Raw genomic sequence first — 17759 nt, 5'->3', positions numbered from 1 at the left:
TACAAGGATATTTTTCTTTGAGCATAAATATTTTGTAGGTACTGTGCTTGAAAATTACAGACAAATCATTATCGCAATGCATCAAGAATATATTTGAAAATTGACAAACCGTACAAGTAAAATATTTGTAAAAGGCAAGATTTGGACTGCAGCACAGTTGTCTCATTGGAGTTTTCTAGTAGGAAGTCTCACGTGCGAGTCTCACAATGGCTGGGGATCCAGGTATAAACCCATTGCAATAGAATAGCCAATAAGTAAATAAATATTTGTAAGGGCACAGAGTTTTGTAAACGCCTACAAAGAGGATATCTTTGAGCAGATACAAATTTTTTTCTGGAAGTATTTCGAAACGGCTAAAAAAACACATCCACGTACGCTACCTGTTCTAGGACCAGAATATAATTGCACAAAACTGCATCAACTACACAAATATGATTTTGACCTTAAAGAAAATAAGTGTTTTATTAAGGTATAATTGAATAATAAAATTATGGACACAAGCAATACCTTTATTAAGCAAGCTTTCCCAGTAAGATTCCACTGAAGACAATAGCTCCAAGCCATTTATTAGAGACGAATCTGAAAGAACAGACAGATTAGTGACTACCGTTTTTAAGTACAAGATCAAGTGGTGAAGCTTCACATCCATTTTCAAACACAAGAAACAAAAAATGGGTAGTTCTGCTAACACAATGGACACCTCTGCTTCATAGGTATAGAACCCTTACTTTCTATTACAATCTGCACGATTTGACAAATCAACAGTCCATATCTGCCATCCTAACTGTGTCGCAGCAGCTGTTAAAAATACATAATACGGCCATTCTGCACACAGATCAACATGAAACAATCAATACATGCCAAATTGAAAATGAAATTTTGAGTTTTGGATTTTAAGTCATTGATGGGAATAAGAGAAAGATGAAGTTCACACCAAGCTCTGCATTGTAACCACTGAGACCAAGACTGCTAATGCATCCAATCCCGAACCCAGTAATCCAATGCTTTGTGTGATTCCCAAACCTCAAAGCCGTGGATTTAATTCCTACTCTCAAGTCATCTTCTTTGTCCTGAAAGTGTAATCAATTTCAAATAACAGAAATGACCAATGAGAGACATAGTTTGGATCCAGACTTATGCTTTGACTACTTGAAGAATTTACCTGATGAGCATAAATGGTGTCATACACAAGGGTCCAACATACACCAGAAAAGTACAATGGGAGCACAACAGCTGGATCCAAGCTTCCTTTGACTGCACTCCATCCTAATAAAGCTCCCCAATTAAACGTTAAGCCTAAATATGCCTGAGGCTGCAACAAATATATCATGAGAAACATTTTGAAAATGATCATGAGAAACCTTCAACTCAACTTTCTGAACAAATTGTGCACACATACCCAAAATGTCAGCCTCTTCATTAGCGGATAAGAGAAGACTAGCAGCAGTGATGAAGCCCCCAACACACGGCTGAAGATCAATAACTGTGAAGATTAAGCACACAAAGCCCACACAAAGAAAAATCAAAAAGAAAAGACTAATTCTCACCAATAGAGTAGTTGCTTGACATTAAGAAAGTTGCCATTAAACTACATAAACCATTTAAAAGGAAGTTGCCACAATTTTGAAATCAACCCTTTGCCTCAAGTAAACAACGACAACAAAGAACGAGTTCAACCAAATAAGCAATCTAGAAGTGTTAAGTGAAAGAACCTAGACAACTTTGGCTATCAATGGCCCATCCTAAACCTTGAGAATCCTGACATTAGCCCCATGGAATAAAAATTTTATACAGGAAGAGAAGATTTTCTATAGCAAGCAAAACAAACTATGGATCAAAAGACTCCAGAATAGAGGTCAGATCTTCCCATGGGAGATGACAATTGGGTCATGCAAGCAGGCACAACTAAACAATTATGTAGCAAAGTTATAGGGAAGAGCGTATGTGCACTTTTTGTGCAAGAATATATGTGAGTTTTTAGCAGAAAATAGTGGAACTAATTGAACAGCAACTCCTTACGACAGCTGCAAAATAATAACAGCTACCTATAATTGTTCAGTTGAAGGAGAATCCCTAGACCCAAGAGTAGTTGAAGTCCAAGAAAGGTAAGCCCCTGCAATGGTGTCAATAGACCACTTGCAATTGGTCTCAACCTTGTGCGCTCTACCTACAATACAATCATGAGCAAAGTAAGTTCTTGGTCCTTGGCCAAGTCATATCAGTCGTTTCGTTTGATTCACAACATCAAACATACAGAGGCAACAAACCTGATATGATCTGCCCTCAAAAGGAAGACAGTGCAAGTGGAAAATTAAATGAAATAGCACACAGATACATTAAAAAGTGAATAAAAAGGTCACTGAACAGGTGAAATCAAGCAATTCCCTCCGGTTAATTTGTTTGACCAAGCAAACTATTCACTCAATTTAGTACACTGTTTCTGAGTCATTTAGCACCCCATTCTCTCGTCTGTTCCTCCCATTATTTTTTCTCATATTATCCTCTTCTCTTTTACTGTCTTAATTTACAGCAATCACATTTAAATTTTTACTTATTACACAGAACGAGCTGAATATGCCAATAAATGTGGATGAGAAAAAACATGTGCAGCACCTTTGTATCGATATCACGATCAAGAAGGTCATTCACTGTACAGCCAGCCCCCCGTAGAAGCAATGCCCCGCATCCAAACAATGACATCATCTTTAAATCAGGAAGATTTCCAGGAGGTGCAGCCAAGGTAATTGACCTAGGAACGTATTAAGAGATTGGGAGAATAGAAAGTTAAGTACTGAAACAACAATGGTTGTCGCTAACCAGAACAGGCAATCAAGTTCTCTTAAGACAGGAGAAGGCCTACTCAAGTAATGTGGTTTAACATGGGAAATAAGTCAGTGTTAGTACAAGAAGACAGAATTATAGTGCACGCAGAGAAGAAACCAAAGACGCATAACTAGAAACCTTCATGCAAACAAGGATCAAATATTGATGTCTCGAATACAAAACTTATCAAACTATTATCTACATACGAAGAGAATCATTCAACAGAGGCAGAAAAGTTGAAATAATATCGACTTAGGAATAAAGAGGGGGGGGACCTACCACATACATGGCCATGCGAGCAACCACGTACCAATTGGCTTATCCAACCGAGCAAGGTGAGCATAAGGACGCACTAATTTCGGTAAATATACATCAATCCACGACGAAGAGACCTTTCTCGATTCTTCATCGTTCCTCCCACAATTGCCGCCGCCTTTTGTTTGTCTAGCAACCTCTGAAGCAGAAGAAATGCTCACAAGAGACTGATAGTTTGGATGGAAGGGATGGATCCTTCCAGGCGAAAAACTGAATCCACCATCAAAGCTGAAATTCGTACTACGAAAAGAGGATTCCATCGTATGATGAAAGGACGAACATCTTAGGAAGGTGTCGGATGTTTTAGGGCTTTCAATATGTCGCAGGGAGAAGGAGAAAGGAGATCGTCTGAGCAATCGAGTAGCGCGGGAAAACCCCATCACCGCTCGCTGGTTTTCTTGCTCTCTGTGGAGTGACAAACATGAAAACTTTAGAAGAGGGGTTAGTGTCAGTGACGGGGAACGTGGGAGGGAAAGTGTAAGTAAATGCCCCGATGAAAGTGAAAATGGAAAGTAAATCACTTGTGTTAATGTACGTAATGGAAAGTTTAGTATAAAGTATTAGTTTGTATTAACATATATAATATAAAATATTTGTTTACGTTAATATGTATAATGGAAAGTGTAGTATAAAATATAGATAAATTATTTATTAAATAAAATATTTTGATATATTTACCTTTTAGAAAATTAAATTAATATTAGTTAATAAATAAAATATTTTGATATAATATTTAAACAAATGTTTACTTTTATATTATTAAAACTGTAATCAAATTGTAATTTTGTAATATCTAAATATGAAATAATTATATAAAAAGGGATATTATAAAATAGTTATTAACTTAATATATATTAGTAATATCAAAATAATATTAATTTATTAACATAATTTATAAAAAATAAAATATTTACACAAATACTTACTTTTATAATATCCAGAAACTTAATACAATTATTATATTAAAAATATTTAAATTCTCCCTCTTAAACTAATCGTATATACGTAGTTATATTAACAAATAAATGTGAGATCGGTTAGAGCTATGCCTGATTTTTCCATCTCAAAGAAAAAGCTAAGTGCATCATTAGCCCTACCGTGCGTGGCTAGGCCTCCCATGGTAGCGTTCCAAGTTACCACATTTATTTGTGGTTGAGCATCAAATAACTTAAGGGCCTTCTCAATATCACCACATTTTGCATACATATGAATAAAAGTAGAAACTCCAGGAAGTCATCAGCCAATATATATGCTTTAACAAAATGGTCGCAGTATTTGGATTTCTTATAAAAAAATCAAAAAATCAAAATCGAAGTAACACTGTAAATCAAAATCGAAGGGGATAACTCACGCTGAACGCAGAAAGGAAGGCAACCAAATCAAGAAAAATAATTATGAACCAAGAAGAATGAACCTAATTTCTATCGAAACACTCGAGAGAGGTTACAGAGGCAGAGGAATGATTCCGAAAATGGAGCCATAAATTAAAATGAGAAGTAGACAATCGATTCAAAAACAATAAGAAGAATAACCATCGATTTCCAGGAAGAAAAGTTTACCATAGTTTCTTTCGAATTGAACTGGAGAGGTTGCAAAGAGGGGAAAAGAGTCGTCAAAGGTCGTCGGTGTTGGGGACGGCAAGAGGAAGAGATTCAACGAGAGCCGGGGAGAGGTTGCAAAGGAGGTGAATGAAATCGCCAAAGGTCGCAAGCGAGAGAGCAGTCGAAATTTTTTTACTTTCCTTCCCAACTTACAGAGGGTACTAAAGGCTTTTAGCGCATTTTACCGTGTGTAAGTGAAATACATTTCTCTAACAATTTTATTTTTTAAATTATACAACACATTTTCTAATTTTCATTAAAAATAATATTTAAATTTTTACACACATAATTTTAAACAATAAAATAATTAATATTTGTAGAATAATATTTCCCGCACTTTTATTTAAATATTACACCATGCTTAGCCATTCAATTATGATAAATGGCTATTTAGTTGTCTCATCCAATGGCTATCTAAGCCCTCCAATCAATAGTTATCTCAACCCTCTGATCATGATCGAACAACTGAAATAGCCCTTTCACATGTTTCGCATCAAATGGTATATTTAGTTTTTGGTATATCAAACTTTCCAATGGGTCATGTTTCCAAAGCCATATGTCACACCCCATATATAATTGACGTGTAATAAACAGTCAAAACTTGACTGACTCAACTGGATTAGTTGATTAAACAAGTGAACAGTCGCAATACCTAAATTAGGGGTAGGCAAAAACAAAGAGGAGACTGGAGGATGGTCCTAATCGGATTGACATCAACACCTGTTCACCCAAGTTGGACTAGATCGAATTACCTCACAAAAATGGGATTTATAACATTTATATGGACTTAAGTCAATGTGACCTTAAGTGTACCAAAATTTTAATTTATATATCAAATTTGAATTGAATGCTAAAAAAATAAATTATTTTTTTATCATACATTTAAAGTCCATATAAGCTTTTGATTTAACTAACAATTTTGAATTGGATGATATAAAATTTATTTTTTTATTATACATTTGTTTGTTACCATATACATTTAAGTTGATGTTTATCTAAAAAATTAATTTTTATTTTTCGGGTTTTAATGATAAAATTGAGCTAATAATATTGTTTTAAATATAGTAAAATCAATGACATTCTTGTAAATAGAGTAACCTTAATAAAAATAAATAAACATTGCTACGATTGGTTGTGAAGGCTATAGTTAATGCATATATGATCATATCCATTTATATTATCACTAGAATTACCTATCATGTTTATATCATTGTTTCAATAGAATTTCCCTGAACAAAGGGATCTTCAATCGATGATGTTTTCATGGGGATTAATATGAATATAACAAGTCATTATGTTGAATCTCCCCCCTACATTGAAGGGATGGTGAATTTTTTGTAAGATTAATTTTTTTTACTTATTTAAATATTTTTTTATTTTCTTTTAATTTATTGATTTTATTTGAAATGTTCATCTGTGAATCTAAATTGAAGAGTTTACTATAGCTAGAACTAGTTATTCAATTTTCATGGGTATTAATATGAATATAACAAGTCATTATGTTTAATCTCCCCCCTACATTGTAAGGATGGTGAAATTTTCGTAAGTTTATTTTTTTTACTTATTTAAATATTTTTTATCTTCTTTTAATTTATTGATTTTATTTGAAATGTTCATCTAGAAATCTAAATTGAAGAGTTTACTAGAGTTAGAATCTAGTTCAAACTCAAGGGAAATTGATTGTAATCATATATTTGAGCATACACGTAGCTTAAAAGAGAACCGAAATTTCATTTGTGTAAAATTACAAGTTAATAGAGCTCATATTAGTCGAATTTCCTAAGCATCGGTTATTAGGTGGTGAATACAAAAAATTCTGGTGATTATTGTGATGTATTATAAAATTACACCGAGGAAATGAGGTTGGACTCAGATTTAACCAATTATGGTTGCATCTAATTTTGTATTTACTAAAAATTGATGTTATTTTTGGTGTCAGTCAAACGTTGATTTTCATCTACTTTTGATGTTCAGGGAACCACCTTAGATTCCAGGCTCCAGTGCCCACTCTTAACAGTATTATTTATTATAAAATATTAAATTAATTCTAGTTTGTGCATTTCAAATGTTGGCTTTCTTCTTGGGTTTTGGATTTTTTTTCTGAAATTCGGTGGATGACGAAAGCATCCGTTTCTTATGTTCATCAGTATTATTTAAGCTTGGAGGTCAACAAAATTTTGATGCATCTTCTATGATTAGGCCTTTAATTACAAGGGCTGATGAACATGACAGAGCATCAGTGATTTGCACACATGTGACTTCCAAGATTTGTTTACAGGACAATTGCATTCAAGAATAATCTTTCCTCAATTTCTTACTTCCTCTGGTTAACTGTGTGTAATATATGAAAATTAATAGGGGGTTTTGGAAGTTACCTCTTTGGCACGAGCGAGAAGATTGCAAGACAATGCACAGAGGCGAACAATGCACAGAACATCAAGAATCCTGCGTTAGGGTAGATGATTGTGTTCCTGTTGGTTGTCAGCTTCCTCGGACTTTTCTCCTTGGTGCCACTCAGAAAGGTACTCTGATTGATGAGCTTTCTGTAATTTCTAGAAAGAACCTGGAAGGCGATCTCTGTGCATAATGAAAATATGAAATCCTATAAATTAATCTTTATGTTCAGATTATGATCATTGACTACAAGTTGGTTTTCCCAAGCGGGACTGCAGCTGCTCACCTTATCAATAGCTTCCATACACCTCGTGGAGCGAAGCTTGCCAAGTAAACTTAAGCAAATCTCACCCCCTGCACTGTATGACTTAGATTAAATCACCATTGTAATCTATAATTGTTAAGCCAATTTTTACAGGAAACAGGTGAAGGCATTGGGAAAGTTCTTCTCCTTTAGCTTCCTATGGGGGTTTTTCCAGTGGTTCTTCACTGCTGAAGATAACTGTGGGTTTCAGAAGTTCCCAAGGTTTGGACTCAAAGCCTTAGAGAACAGGTAAATTTGGCACCGGTGTATCTTTCAAGTTAATGTGGGAATCCCGTTGTGAATCTGCACCACTTCAACATTGCTTACACCATAAACAGCCAGTCATAGGTTTTATTGATTTCGAGATTTCTTGGGTCTGACAAGCTCATCATCGTAATTCTAATCATCTGATATTTGAACTGTCTCAAATAGGTTTTACTTCGACTTCTCGGCTATTTATGTTGGTGTTGGGATGATATGCCCTTACCTCGTGAACTTTTCTGTGTTGGCTGGGGCCTTTCTCTCATGGGGTATAATGTGGCCTGCCATCAGCACAAAAGAGGGTGACTGGTATCAAGCAGACCCTAATGATCCAAATAGTCTTCATGGCCTCTAGGGATACAGGGTAATTTTTTTCAATGCAATGTTTTTGCCTCATAAAAATTTAATCCTTTTCTCCACCAACTTATCTTGATGAGGGACTCTAGACAAATTCTCCGCAAGTTTTTTCGAGGTCTCTACAAATCTATCTCATTAATTTGAGCTGCAATTGAAGGACCCTTGCTTTTGCTTCAGTAGCTCAGTTATCAACTTTAATAATCATGGCATCACCTTGTCTTGGCATTCAATTGCAGGTATTTATAGCAATAGCATTAATACTGGGGGATGGTCTCTACAACTTCTTCAGGGTCATGAGCAGGACCCTCTCATCTGTGTTTCTCCAACTCCAAAGCAAGCACTTCTTCATAATCCCTGTCACAGGAACCAGCCCACAGACCAAAGTCCTACGATGACCAGAGGCGTGCTCAACACTTTCTCGAGGACCAAATTCCAACATGGGTTTCAATTGCAGGCTATCTCACTGTTCATCTCCATCATCACCCTACCACACATCTTTTCCCCCTTGAAATGGTACTAAATTCTAGTTGCTTACATATTTGCCCCCATCTTAGCCTTTTGTAATGCCCATGGGGCAGGTCCCTTGCATCAACATATGGAAAATTGGCCATCTTCACAATCGGGGCATGGCAGGGGCTTCCAATGGTGGGGTTCTGGCAGGCCTTGCTGTCTGTGGAGTAATGATGAACATTGTGTCCACTGCCTCCGATCTCATGCAAGATTTTAAGACAGGATACTTAACCTTAGCATCATCCAGGTCCATGTTTCTGAGCCAAGTGATTGGTACAGCAATGGGTTGTGTGATTGCTCCCTGTGTATTCTGGCTCTTTTTCAAGGCATTTGACTACATTGGCATACCTAATACAGAGTACCCAGCCCCTAATGCAGTAGTCTTCAGGAACATGGCCATTTTTGGGGTTGAAGGATTTTCCTCCTTGCCAAAGCACTGTCTGACCCTCTGCCATTTTGATCAATGCAGTTAGAGATACCTCTGGGAAGAAGGTTTCCAGGTTTATTCTACTCCCAATGGCCATGGCAATCACATTCTATTTTGGGGCTTACTTTGCCATTGATATGTGTGTGGGCAGCTTGATATTGTTCATCTGGGAGAAATCCAACAAGGTTAATGCAGATGCATTTGCACCTGCAATCGCATCTGGGTTGATTTGTGGAGATGGAATCTGGACTTTGCCCGCTTCTGTGCTCGCTCTAGCCGGGGTGGAGCCAGCTATTTGCATGAAGTTTCTCTCGAGGAAGACAAACAGTAAAGTAGATACATTCCTGTCAAAGTTATCTTAATGTTAGTTAAAAGTAAGTATGTACAAAGCGTTAGCCAAGTGTAGGAGTTCCAAATTTGAAAGCAATGTAATTCTGTTTTGGTTCATTCTCAAAACGTGGGCTTGTTAATGGTACTCTACTGACAATATGTCCGATGCATAGAAATATGTTGTCTCTGCGTATTTATACCTAAATGAAGTTTGTGTTTCAAGAGTGCATTCTGATTTTTTTATTAGAAAAACCAATCCTGTCTACATGTGCTTATGTTAGTGCCAGCGTTTCTGGCACTTGGAAATCAAGACTTCGTAGGTTCTATGAGTTGAATGTAATCTATGACTTAATAGATAGTTCTTCGATTATTTTGCATGCATCTTTATTGTTCCCTTCCTTATCCAAGAGACTGAAAATTTGGGTTCCTCGAGCAGAGTTATTGTTCGATATTTTGATTAAGCTATCTCATTTTGTGCGGAATAAAGATTTTATACGAGAGGATAACGGTTTCTACAGCAGAAAATTTACATTTGTTCAGTAAACTACAGGTTTTTTTGTTGATGAAGAAGCTACTCAAAAATGTTTTCAGGCCAAAATGATAAGTAGCAATCTGGAAAATATCATCTCAGGGCTTAAATGTATATATGATTGTGAGGTGCTACCTAAAAAGTTTTCCAATTGATGTATGAATGTAATTTTCAAAAGGATAGGGGGTTGAAGAGCACGAGTGGAAATGCAAAGACACAGTATATAAGGCAGAAACCAGCAACATGCAATCGAGAAAAAAGGCGAGACAGCGAGAGTACCAAACGATATTGTAAATAGTGACTTCAACAGTAAGGCTTTCATTCACAAATGGGAGTGAGGGGACCAATACAGTCATGAGATCATGGCAGACACAAATGTAAACTAAAATTCAGCATGTAGAGATACAATTTTATATACCTTAAATCCATACAGCAAACAATTGAGGACGCTCTCACTTATCTTATTATAAAACATCTACCAAGGAGAGTGAGTACCGCAGAAGTTTTTTGTTTGAAAAAGATCAAAAAATATAATTCTTTCCTTTTTTTTCCATAAAAGGTTAAAAAAAATAACAATCGATGAGATAAAGACATCAATATTTTCTACAGAAGTGAAATTATTTCATCTCTTAAACTTCAAAGGCTGGCCATCAGGGATAAACACTTTCCTCCTCATCCGGAGGTAAGCCGAAGAATATTGGTCAAATGTATAACAAGAAATCAGGATCTCTCTTTTTTGTGATCGTATGTAAACTCTCTCTTAAGAGTAACATACGATCACAAAAGGAAGAACCTATTAAAGTATTAAAAAAAGATTCAGAGCCATACACCTTCAGCAAACTAAGAAAAATCATTGCATACAGATATATACTTTATTAATAAAATTAATCATCACATAAATAAACAGACTTCATCTACAATATCCTAAATGAAGCTCTCATAATCTAATGTATCCTGCACAGGCGATCACAATAATTCAATCTTGAGAGAAACTAAGTAACCTGCGTACCTAAGATCACTTTGGCGTTAAGCTTTATATTCTTGGCACTAGAAGTAAACAATAAAAAAAGAAAGTAAAAATAAACATAATTATTGTAAAAAATCACTGAAAATTAACTTAGTGTAAAGTTTCCTAGGCGTCCAAAGAAAAATACTCAGTCAAGTACAGCTCAATGATGATTTTTACACATTTATGGGAGCTTGCATTTTCCAACGAGTAATGTCATCCGTTACATATGGCAAATTAAAAGAAAGAAAACTAGAATTAAGAAACGAGACAATTACTGAAGTGTTATTGTTGACAATGCAGAGACATCAAAAAGTTAGCCAACGCAACTATTCTTTGTATTTGGTTCTCTTTAAAATTTATAAATATATTTAAGAAATATGAGAGTACTTGTGAAATTTCAAACAACAGCTGACCACGAAAAACAAAAAAATAGTCACCATATAACTCAGTGACGTTTTATTTTTATTTTTTAAAAGTTAGAACTGTAAAGTAACCTGCCATTGCTGAAAGAAATGCAAAGAATTTAATAATATTTTATGTATGAACAACAATCAAAAAGTGAAAAATCAGATCAAATTAGTTTCGAAATCAAATCTTCACGTATACCAAGAATGAACTCTGCGTACGCTCTCACACAAATTAATCAAAACCTGTCAAAATATTAAGATAAATGTCCTTTTAAGACAACATTCTTCAAGAATCTGAGTTTAGATAGGAGAATAAAACAGCTAGTTCAAAGGATACCTCCATGGTAGAAGGGAAAAAGCGGTGGCACTTCGGATGAAATTCATATAAATCTATTCATGTTTTCCCACAGCTTTCTTGAGCTTCGTACTAGGATGTGTTTTATGAAATAATGAAGATACAGAGACCTAAGTACCCAGTTCAAGAAAGCTGTGGAAAAGCATGCTCCGATCTTTGTCATCGTTCTTTGTCTCTCACTGAGATTCCGCAAACGTTGAAGTCTGAATTATAAGATGATTAGTACAGGAAAGCCACATCCATGTGAACCGACATCATGCAATGCAGAAAGAGTTTAAATAAACGAATATAAATCAAGTAAAAAAAAAATCATAAAAAAGAAGGGAAAGTAGCAAAAACAGAAAATATGTTTAGATCTCACTGAAATGCTTCCGAAAATGCAGAATGAAGAATTCGGTAAAAAGACTAATGGTGAAGACGTTCGAAGAAATAAAAAACAAAAAACAGAGCTGTAAGAAAAACAAAGAAAATATTTATTAAGTTTCTGTTATTAAACACAAGAAAAAAGCAAAAAATGTTGAACAATAGAAAAAGCTAAATGATAAGAGGGATATACTGTTCGAACTTCAAATAATAAGTAAGGTGAATATAACGCTTACACAAAAATAAAATAAAAACGTCTTTTACTTTTATCAGGAAAAAAATTGCAAAATAGTGTCGAGTTCCCGCAAACAAAAGGCAGTTTAAAACTGAAGCGGAAAGCTAGTTGAAAAATGACACCGAAAAAAAAAACCGCGCAAAAAATTACAATGAGAAATGTAAAAGACAAAAAAATAAAAAATCGGATAAATTAGAAATCAATAATAAAGCCGAAAGAAACTGAGAATAGCCAGCTGAAGAGGGCAAAAATGACATATTAAAAATAGTGCTGCAAAACAAAGCAAGTAGAAAAATGACAATTAGTAAGGGGGGAAAACGGGAAAATTGCAATGAGTGATTAATAAGAACAATAAACAAATGCAATCGACACTCGGAAAATATATAAAAATAAAAATCAGCTTATAAAGCTGAAAATAATCTGAGAAGTGTCAGCTGAAGAGAAAACATCAAGTAGAAAACTGCAAACAGAAAGAAAAAAATGCGTAAAATTACAAGGCAAAATGCAAAAGTAACAGAAAACTGGAATTTATTTTTTAAAAAAAATCAGCTTTAAATTGAAACAAAATAATATCTGAACATTGGCTGCTCAAAGAGAAAGAAGAAATAAATTAAACATTGCTGCAAAAGTAAGCAAACTGAAAGCTGACAACCGGAAGACAAAACAGCTCAAGATTACAAAGAGAGTGATACAGAAGAACTGCAAACAAAACAACCGAAACCAGGCGAAAAATATTGTAAAAAATACATGAAAAGATTAACAGAAAATAATCTGAGAATTGCCAGTTCAAGCGCAGAAAGAGAAACAACGATAACTCACAAAAAGGACAGCCTAATAAATAAAACCAAAGAAACGCAAATAACAGCTAAAAAATACAAAGAATCCCGCGAAATCAGATCCGAGAAGGTGACAGAAAAAAAAAAAGATAAAGAAAAAACAATGCAACAAAAGAAATGCAAATAACAGCGAAAAATAACAATAAATCATGCAAATCAGATCCGAGAAGATGACAGAAATCACACTTCCGAAGACGTACTTCACGGAGTTAAACATGCGGATATTTTAAAACCGTGACTCTCTTCAGACCCGATGAAACAACAGACGCAGGACTTCTTAAACGAAATGCAGTAAATGAGCTAACAAAATACAGATCCAGGAAGAAGAAGGAGGAGGAGGAGGAGGAGGAGGAGGAGGAGGCGGGGACAGTCGAGAGACGGAGCAGCAGTGCTTAAGATAAGAAAATGGAACAAAAAGGTGAGGACGCAGAAGAACGGACGCGTGGGCCTTAAATAACGTGACCCGGGCGAGCACAAATGAAAGGAAGGAGCCCGCCAGCGCGCATTCGCACGCATAAAACCTGCGTTGCTACCCAACTGAATGATTCCTCGTGCGCCCGATCCACACGTGCACCAACCAAATAAAAGTACGCCGCGTGTGGCTTGGGAAGGTACCCGATGGCAGGAGCGCGCGTTCGTGGCCGTCGATCTGGAGATTGGATGTTTCCGATGAGGCGTTTTGCGCACCGGTTCCTGATGACCCCGTCGAGTGCGCCGGATAGTGCGCCGACAAGTCCACGGCATAGGGGCCCTCTCCTTGTTTTCTGCCTAAGTGGGCCCGTTTAAATATGGACCCAGGCACGGGTTTAAAAACAATGATGATGGGACCCGATTGATTGATGCGTTTAAAAAAGCCGGAATTTTGCACGGTGGAAGAGCCGGCGGGTTGCGCGCCGACAATTTTCACGGGATGGATCCGTGTTTTAGAGCGTTTTTGGCAGCTTATGATCTTCCACTACTCACCGATCTTGAATTTTGTGGTATATTTATTAGGTGTAGGCTTTGGGGGGGGGGGGGGGTTAGTTCGCGTAACTCAGGACATGATGTTCATGTCCCGGTGTAGGGTGCCGAAATTCATGTCATGTACATGAATATACATGAATCAGGAGTTCATGTCCCAAGAGTAAACGACAGAAAGCATTTTCCGCTCGATTTTGAGAATCATCTACATGACTCTCACGCGGGGCTCTCTTTCGGGGCTCTCTCTGCCGCACACCTCTCTGCCATTGCATTCCCGCAGCCCTCTCTCATTCTCTGCTCCCTCTCTTGTCTCCATTCCCGCAGCCCTCGCTCGTCTCCGTTCCCGCAACCCTCTCTCATTCTCTGCTCTCTCTCTCGTCTCCATTCCCGCAACCCTCTCTCATTCTCTGCTCCCTCTCTCATTCCCACAGAGCACGGGAGGTCGAGCTCTGTTGCAGAGCTTCTCGGCCTCCCTTTCTTCTCCCTCTCGGTGTACCGTCGGAGCGCCGCCGTCGCCGACCGTCGCATTTGCCTAGCCCGTCCCCGTCACCATCGCCATCGCCGTTGCCCGCTGGCTCACTGCGGAGGAAGACGAAGATGTTTAATTTTTCTTAAGTTAGGAAAAATTAAACTATCTTCATAAAAATAATTAATTTATAATTTTTATTTATAAAATAATTATTTTGATTTTACAATTACTATATTAAAATAGTGATTTAATATTCATAATTAAAATATTGTTAAAATAAATATTTGATAAATTATTTTGGCATAATTATCCGATTGCTATAGTTAATTAAACCAATGGTTTTAAATTTTGTGATAATATATTATTAATTAATAATACATAAAATATATTATGTACAAATATATTGTGTGTTAAAGTTATGATTAGATCAATTTTTTCATTTAAAATATTCATTTTTAGGTTAAAGTATATCATATGTTATTAATAAATTAATAACTTAACTTATTACTTTCGTTTTTTTATTTATAACGTTATTTATTTATTATTTGTAATTAATCATATACGTATTTCATTGACTCATGTAATTACCATATTAATGCACAATAAAATATCTAATTCAATTAATAAATATATTAATATATTTAATTATACGTTAAATAACTTATTCGTGTAGTAATAATGGTTGTTTTACCTAATTCGGGGTTTAAGGATTATGTTGTAATTAAGTGCACTATAAAGGTTTAGAAATTCTCTTGTTTTTTATGTTTTTCTCATGTTGGGGCACTAACATTGGAAACTGTTTTCCAGTGCACATGAAGTTGTCAACACTAACACCAAGTGCGAAGATGATCTTCATGTACATGACTGACATGATCTTCAAGAATCCATTTGGGGCACTAACCCCCCCTTTAGAGAGTTTTTGTAAATCCTAAGTCTAAGTCTAAGGGTTGCTTCCAACTGAGCCGGCTCACGAGCGGCTCACGTTTGGCTCGGTGTCAACTCTATCGAGTTTAAGATCCAAATCAGCTCGTTTAAATTAATGAACCGAGCTCGACCAAAGCTAGATTCGGCTCGACGGCTCGTTAATTTAAGGAACGGCGGATTCGGGGGCATTTGGGAAATTTTTGGCAGTCTGCCGTCTCCCGATTTTTTTTTTTCCGCTCTCTGTAGCGCTCTCGCTCTCTTGGTCTCCTCCTTCCCTTCTCTCTTCTTCCTTCGAAATTTTTTTCTCCCTCTCTTTGCCTCCATCTCCCTTCTCCCTCACGCCGTCGCCGCACCTAATCCTTCCCCCCGCGCATTGCCTTATCTGCCTTTCATCGCCATAGCTGTTGCCGTCGACTCCCGTAGCGCCGCCCTCGCCTCGTCGTAAGCCAGCTAGAGCAGTTGTTCTGAACCCTCTCCCGTTGTCGTCACCCCCTACTACCTCTGCTGCCGCCGTTAGATTAGCCGGCCACCGCTCTCACCGGAACGACACAGAACCCCCTCCCCCTCGATACCTAAGTTGAGTGGGGACATTATTTTCCCCCCCTTACACTCCATCCTGCACAGTGTGCGAACTCGCACGTGCAGTTCACACATGCAAGTTTCGCACATGCGATTTATATATATATAAAAAAAAAACTTACAAATCCTATTCTCGGCCTGTTTTTCCTCTGGACGATGCAATTTTGTCAGCCCTAACCACCTCTAGTACTGCTTTTCCTCCGAATGATGCAACAATACGTAAAAATATAGTGTTAAAGATAGCATTTGATCAAATTTTCCTATTTATTTATTTATTTTTTATAATTAATCATGTGCACAATTAATTAGCTCATGTAGTTATTGTATTAATGTACAATAAATTGTAATCATTAAATAATATAATATCTAATTTATTTTAATTATACATTAAATTACTTATTCGTGTTGTAATCATGTTTGTTTTACCTAATTTGGGGTTTAAGTATTATATTTTAATTAAGTATACTATTATAAGTTACTTATTTCTTGTTTTTTATATTTTTCTCATTTTGAGACACTAACACTGGAAACTATTTTCTAGTGTACATGAACTTGTCCACACTAATACCAAGTTTGAAATTGAATTTCATGTAGATGAATGAAATTAATTTGAAGCAAAAAATGAAGATAAACTTCAAACTTTAAGTTTGTTGACTAACCCCCCCTTATAATTCTCATATCCGGCTTCAAAGTCTACAATTAGTAGTAGACTCATATCGTTCTTTCTTGGCACCAAATACAGTTCAAGCTTTGATTTGTGGCAGTGATTGGGTTCGGGCTCTTCACTGTGTAAAGAAAAATCAAAAGGTGAATTTATTTGATTAATTATTTATTATGATATCTTTTAGTATTTTTTTAGTTTTATTTATTAAAATTTTGTTTTATGATTACAGCCTGAGAAGAAGAGTGTAGAGATAATGCTACCAGCTACATGATTTTTCATGTTTTTCTCATCATAGTAATTTTAATATTTTTAATGATATTAAATAACTAGTAGTGGAAGAGTATTTTTTTATTTGACAATAACTAATTTTATTTTTTTGTTTTTGTCATAGGTGGAGATTTTGCTCATGCAGGGACGTATATTATTTTATAGCATGAAGAGAAACAACTATAGTTTGTAAATTTATAATGGATTTATAGTTTTTATTTGGGTGATTGTAAATTGATAGTGATATTTCATTTAATTTTGTTTTGTTTGATTATTATATAGAGTTTATTCGTAATGTTATGCAGTGTATAGAGTGTATAAACAATTTCATAGAGTGTTTATGGAATATATAGACAATTTTATGAAGTGTTTATGGAGTGTTTATGTAGGTATTATGTATATAGATTATGGCCAATTTTAAGTAGAGGTCATGCCGAATTTTATATTGGAATTATATACATAGATTATGCTTAATTTTAAGTAAAGGTCATACCCAATTTTATATATGTATTATATATATATGCATAATTTTATATGCAATTTATTTGATATATATTTTTTAAAAAGTTTAAATGTATGTTGAAGCTCGAACTCGGCTCAAACTCGGTTAAAATTTTTGGGATCAAGTTCGATAACAATTTTATACTAAAATTTTTTAGATCAAGCTCGATAACAATTTTAGGCTCAACTCGAAATATTCAAATCAAATTTGGCTCGAATATAGGCAGGTCCAGGCTCAGCTCGGCTCGATGCCACCCCTATTCGTAACGGCCAGCATCAATCTAACCAGGTTAAATCACTAGTGTTTTAGATAATTTTTATTAACATTTTAATAAAATC

At 35.7% G+C, this 17759-nt stretch overlaps 1 protein-coding gene and 1 pseudogene across 2 annotated transcripts; one reads left to right on the top strand and one right to left on the bottom strand.

Moving 5' to 3' along the window:
* Positions 1-217: 217 nt before the first annotated feature.
* LOC137944256 (4-hydroxybenzoate polyprenyltransferase, mitochondrial-like) lies at positions 218-3556 on the bottom strand. 2 transcript variants are annotated; one of them, XM_068789883.1, is made up of 9 exons: positions 3103-3556; positions 2614-2749; positions 2046-2167; positions 1400-1469; positions 1163-1312; positions 935-1070; positions 729-825; positions 508-579; positions 218-380 (listed from the first exon to the last, which is right to left on the bottom strand). In XM_068789883.1, the coding sequence occupies exons 1-8, from the start codon at positions 3516-3518 to the stop codon at positions 513-515; spliced, it is 1194 nt and encodes a 397-aa protein (XP_068645984.1). In that variant the 5' UTR covers positions 3519-3556; the 3' UTR covers positions 218-380; positions 508-512. The 2 variants fall into 2 exon arrangements, with proteins under 2 accessions (XP_068645984.1, XP_068645985.1); XM_068789884.1 differs by lacking the exon at positions 2614-2749 and having other exon boundaries at positions 3103-3193.
* Positions 3557-7146: 3590 nt separating this feature from the next.
* On the top strand, positions 7147-9481 carry LOC137943860 (probable metal-nicotianamine transporter YSL7; annotated as a pseudogene).
* Positions 9482-17759: the final 8278 nt, after the last annotated feature.

Source organism: Aristolochia californica, unplaced genomic scaffold, assembly GCF_029961685.1.
Source record: "Aristolochia californica isolate CCGP_79_NKW_82.1479 unplaced genomic scaffold, dmAriCali1.0.hap1 SCAF_11, whole genome shotgun sequence".
NCBI classification, from domain to species: domain Eukaryota; kingdom Viridiplantae; phylum Streptophyta; class Magnoliopsida; order Piperales; family Aristolochiaceae; genus Aristolochia; species Aristolochia californica.
Note: the sequence above shows the minus strand (reverse complement) of the source record. Positions and strands in the feature narration are given on the sequence as shown.

Coding starts and splice junctions, on each gene's coding strand:
- LOC137944256 (XM_068789883.1), bottom strand. CDS start 3,518: ATGGGGTTTTCCCGCGCTACTCGATTGCTCAGACGATCTCCTTTCTCC. Junction 2,168..2,613: donor ATCGTGATATCGATACAAAG/GTGCTGCACATG, acceptor ATTGTATTGTAG/GTAGAGCGCACAAGGTTGAG. Junction 1,071..1,162: donor ACACCATTTATGCTCATCAG/GTAAATTCTTCA, acceptor TTACACTTTCAG/GACAAAGAAGATGACTTGAG.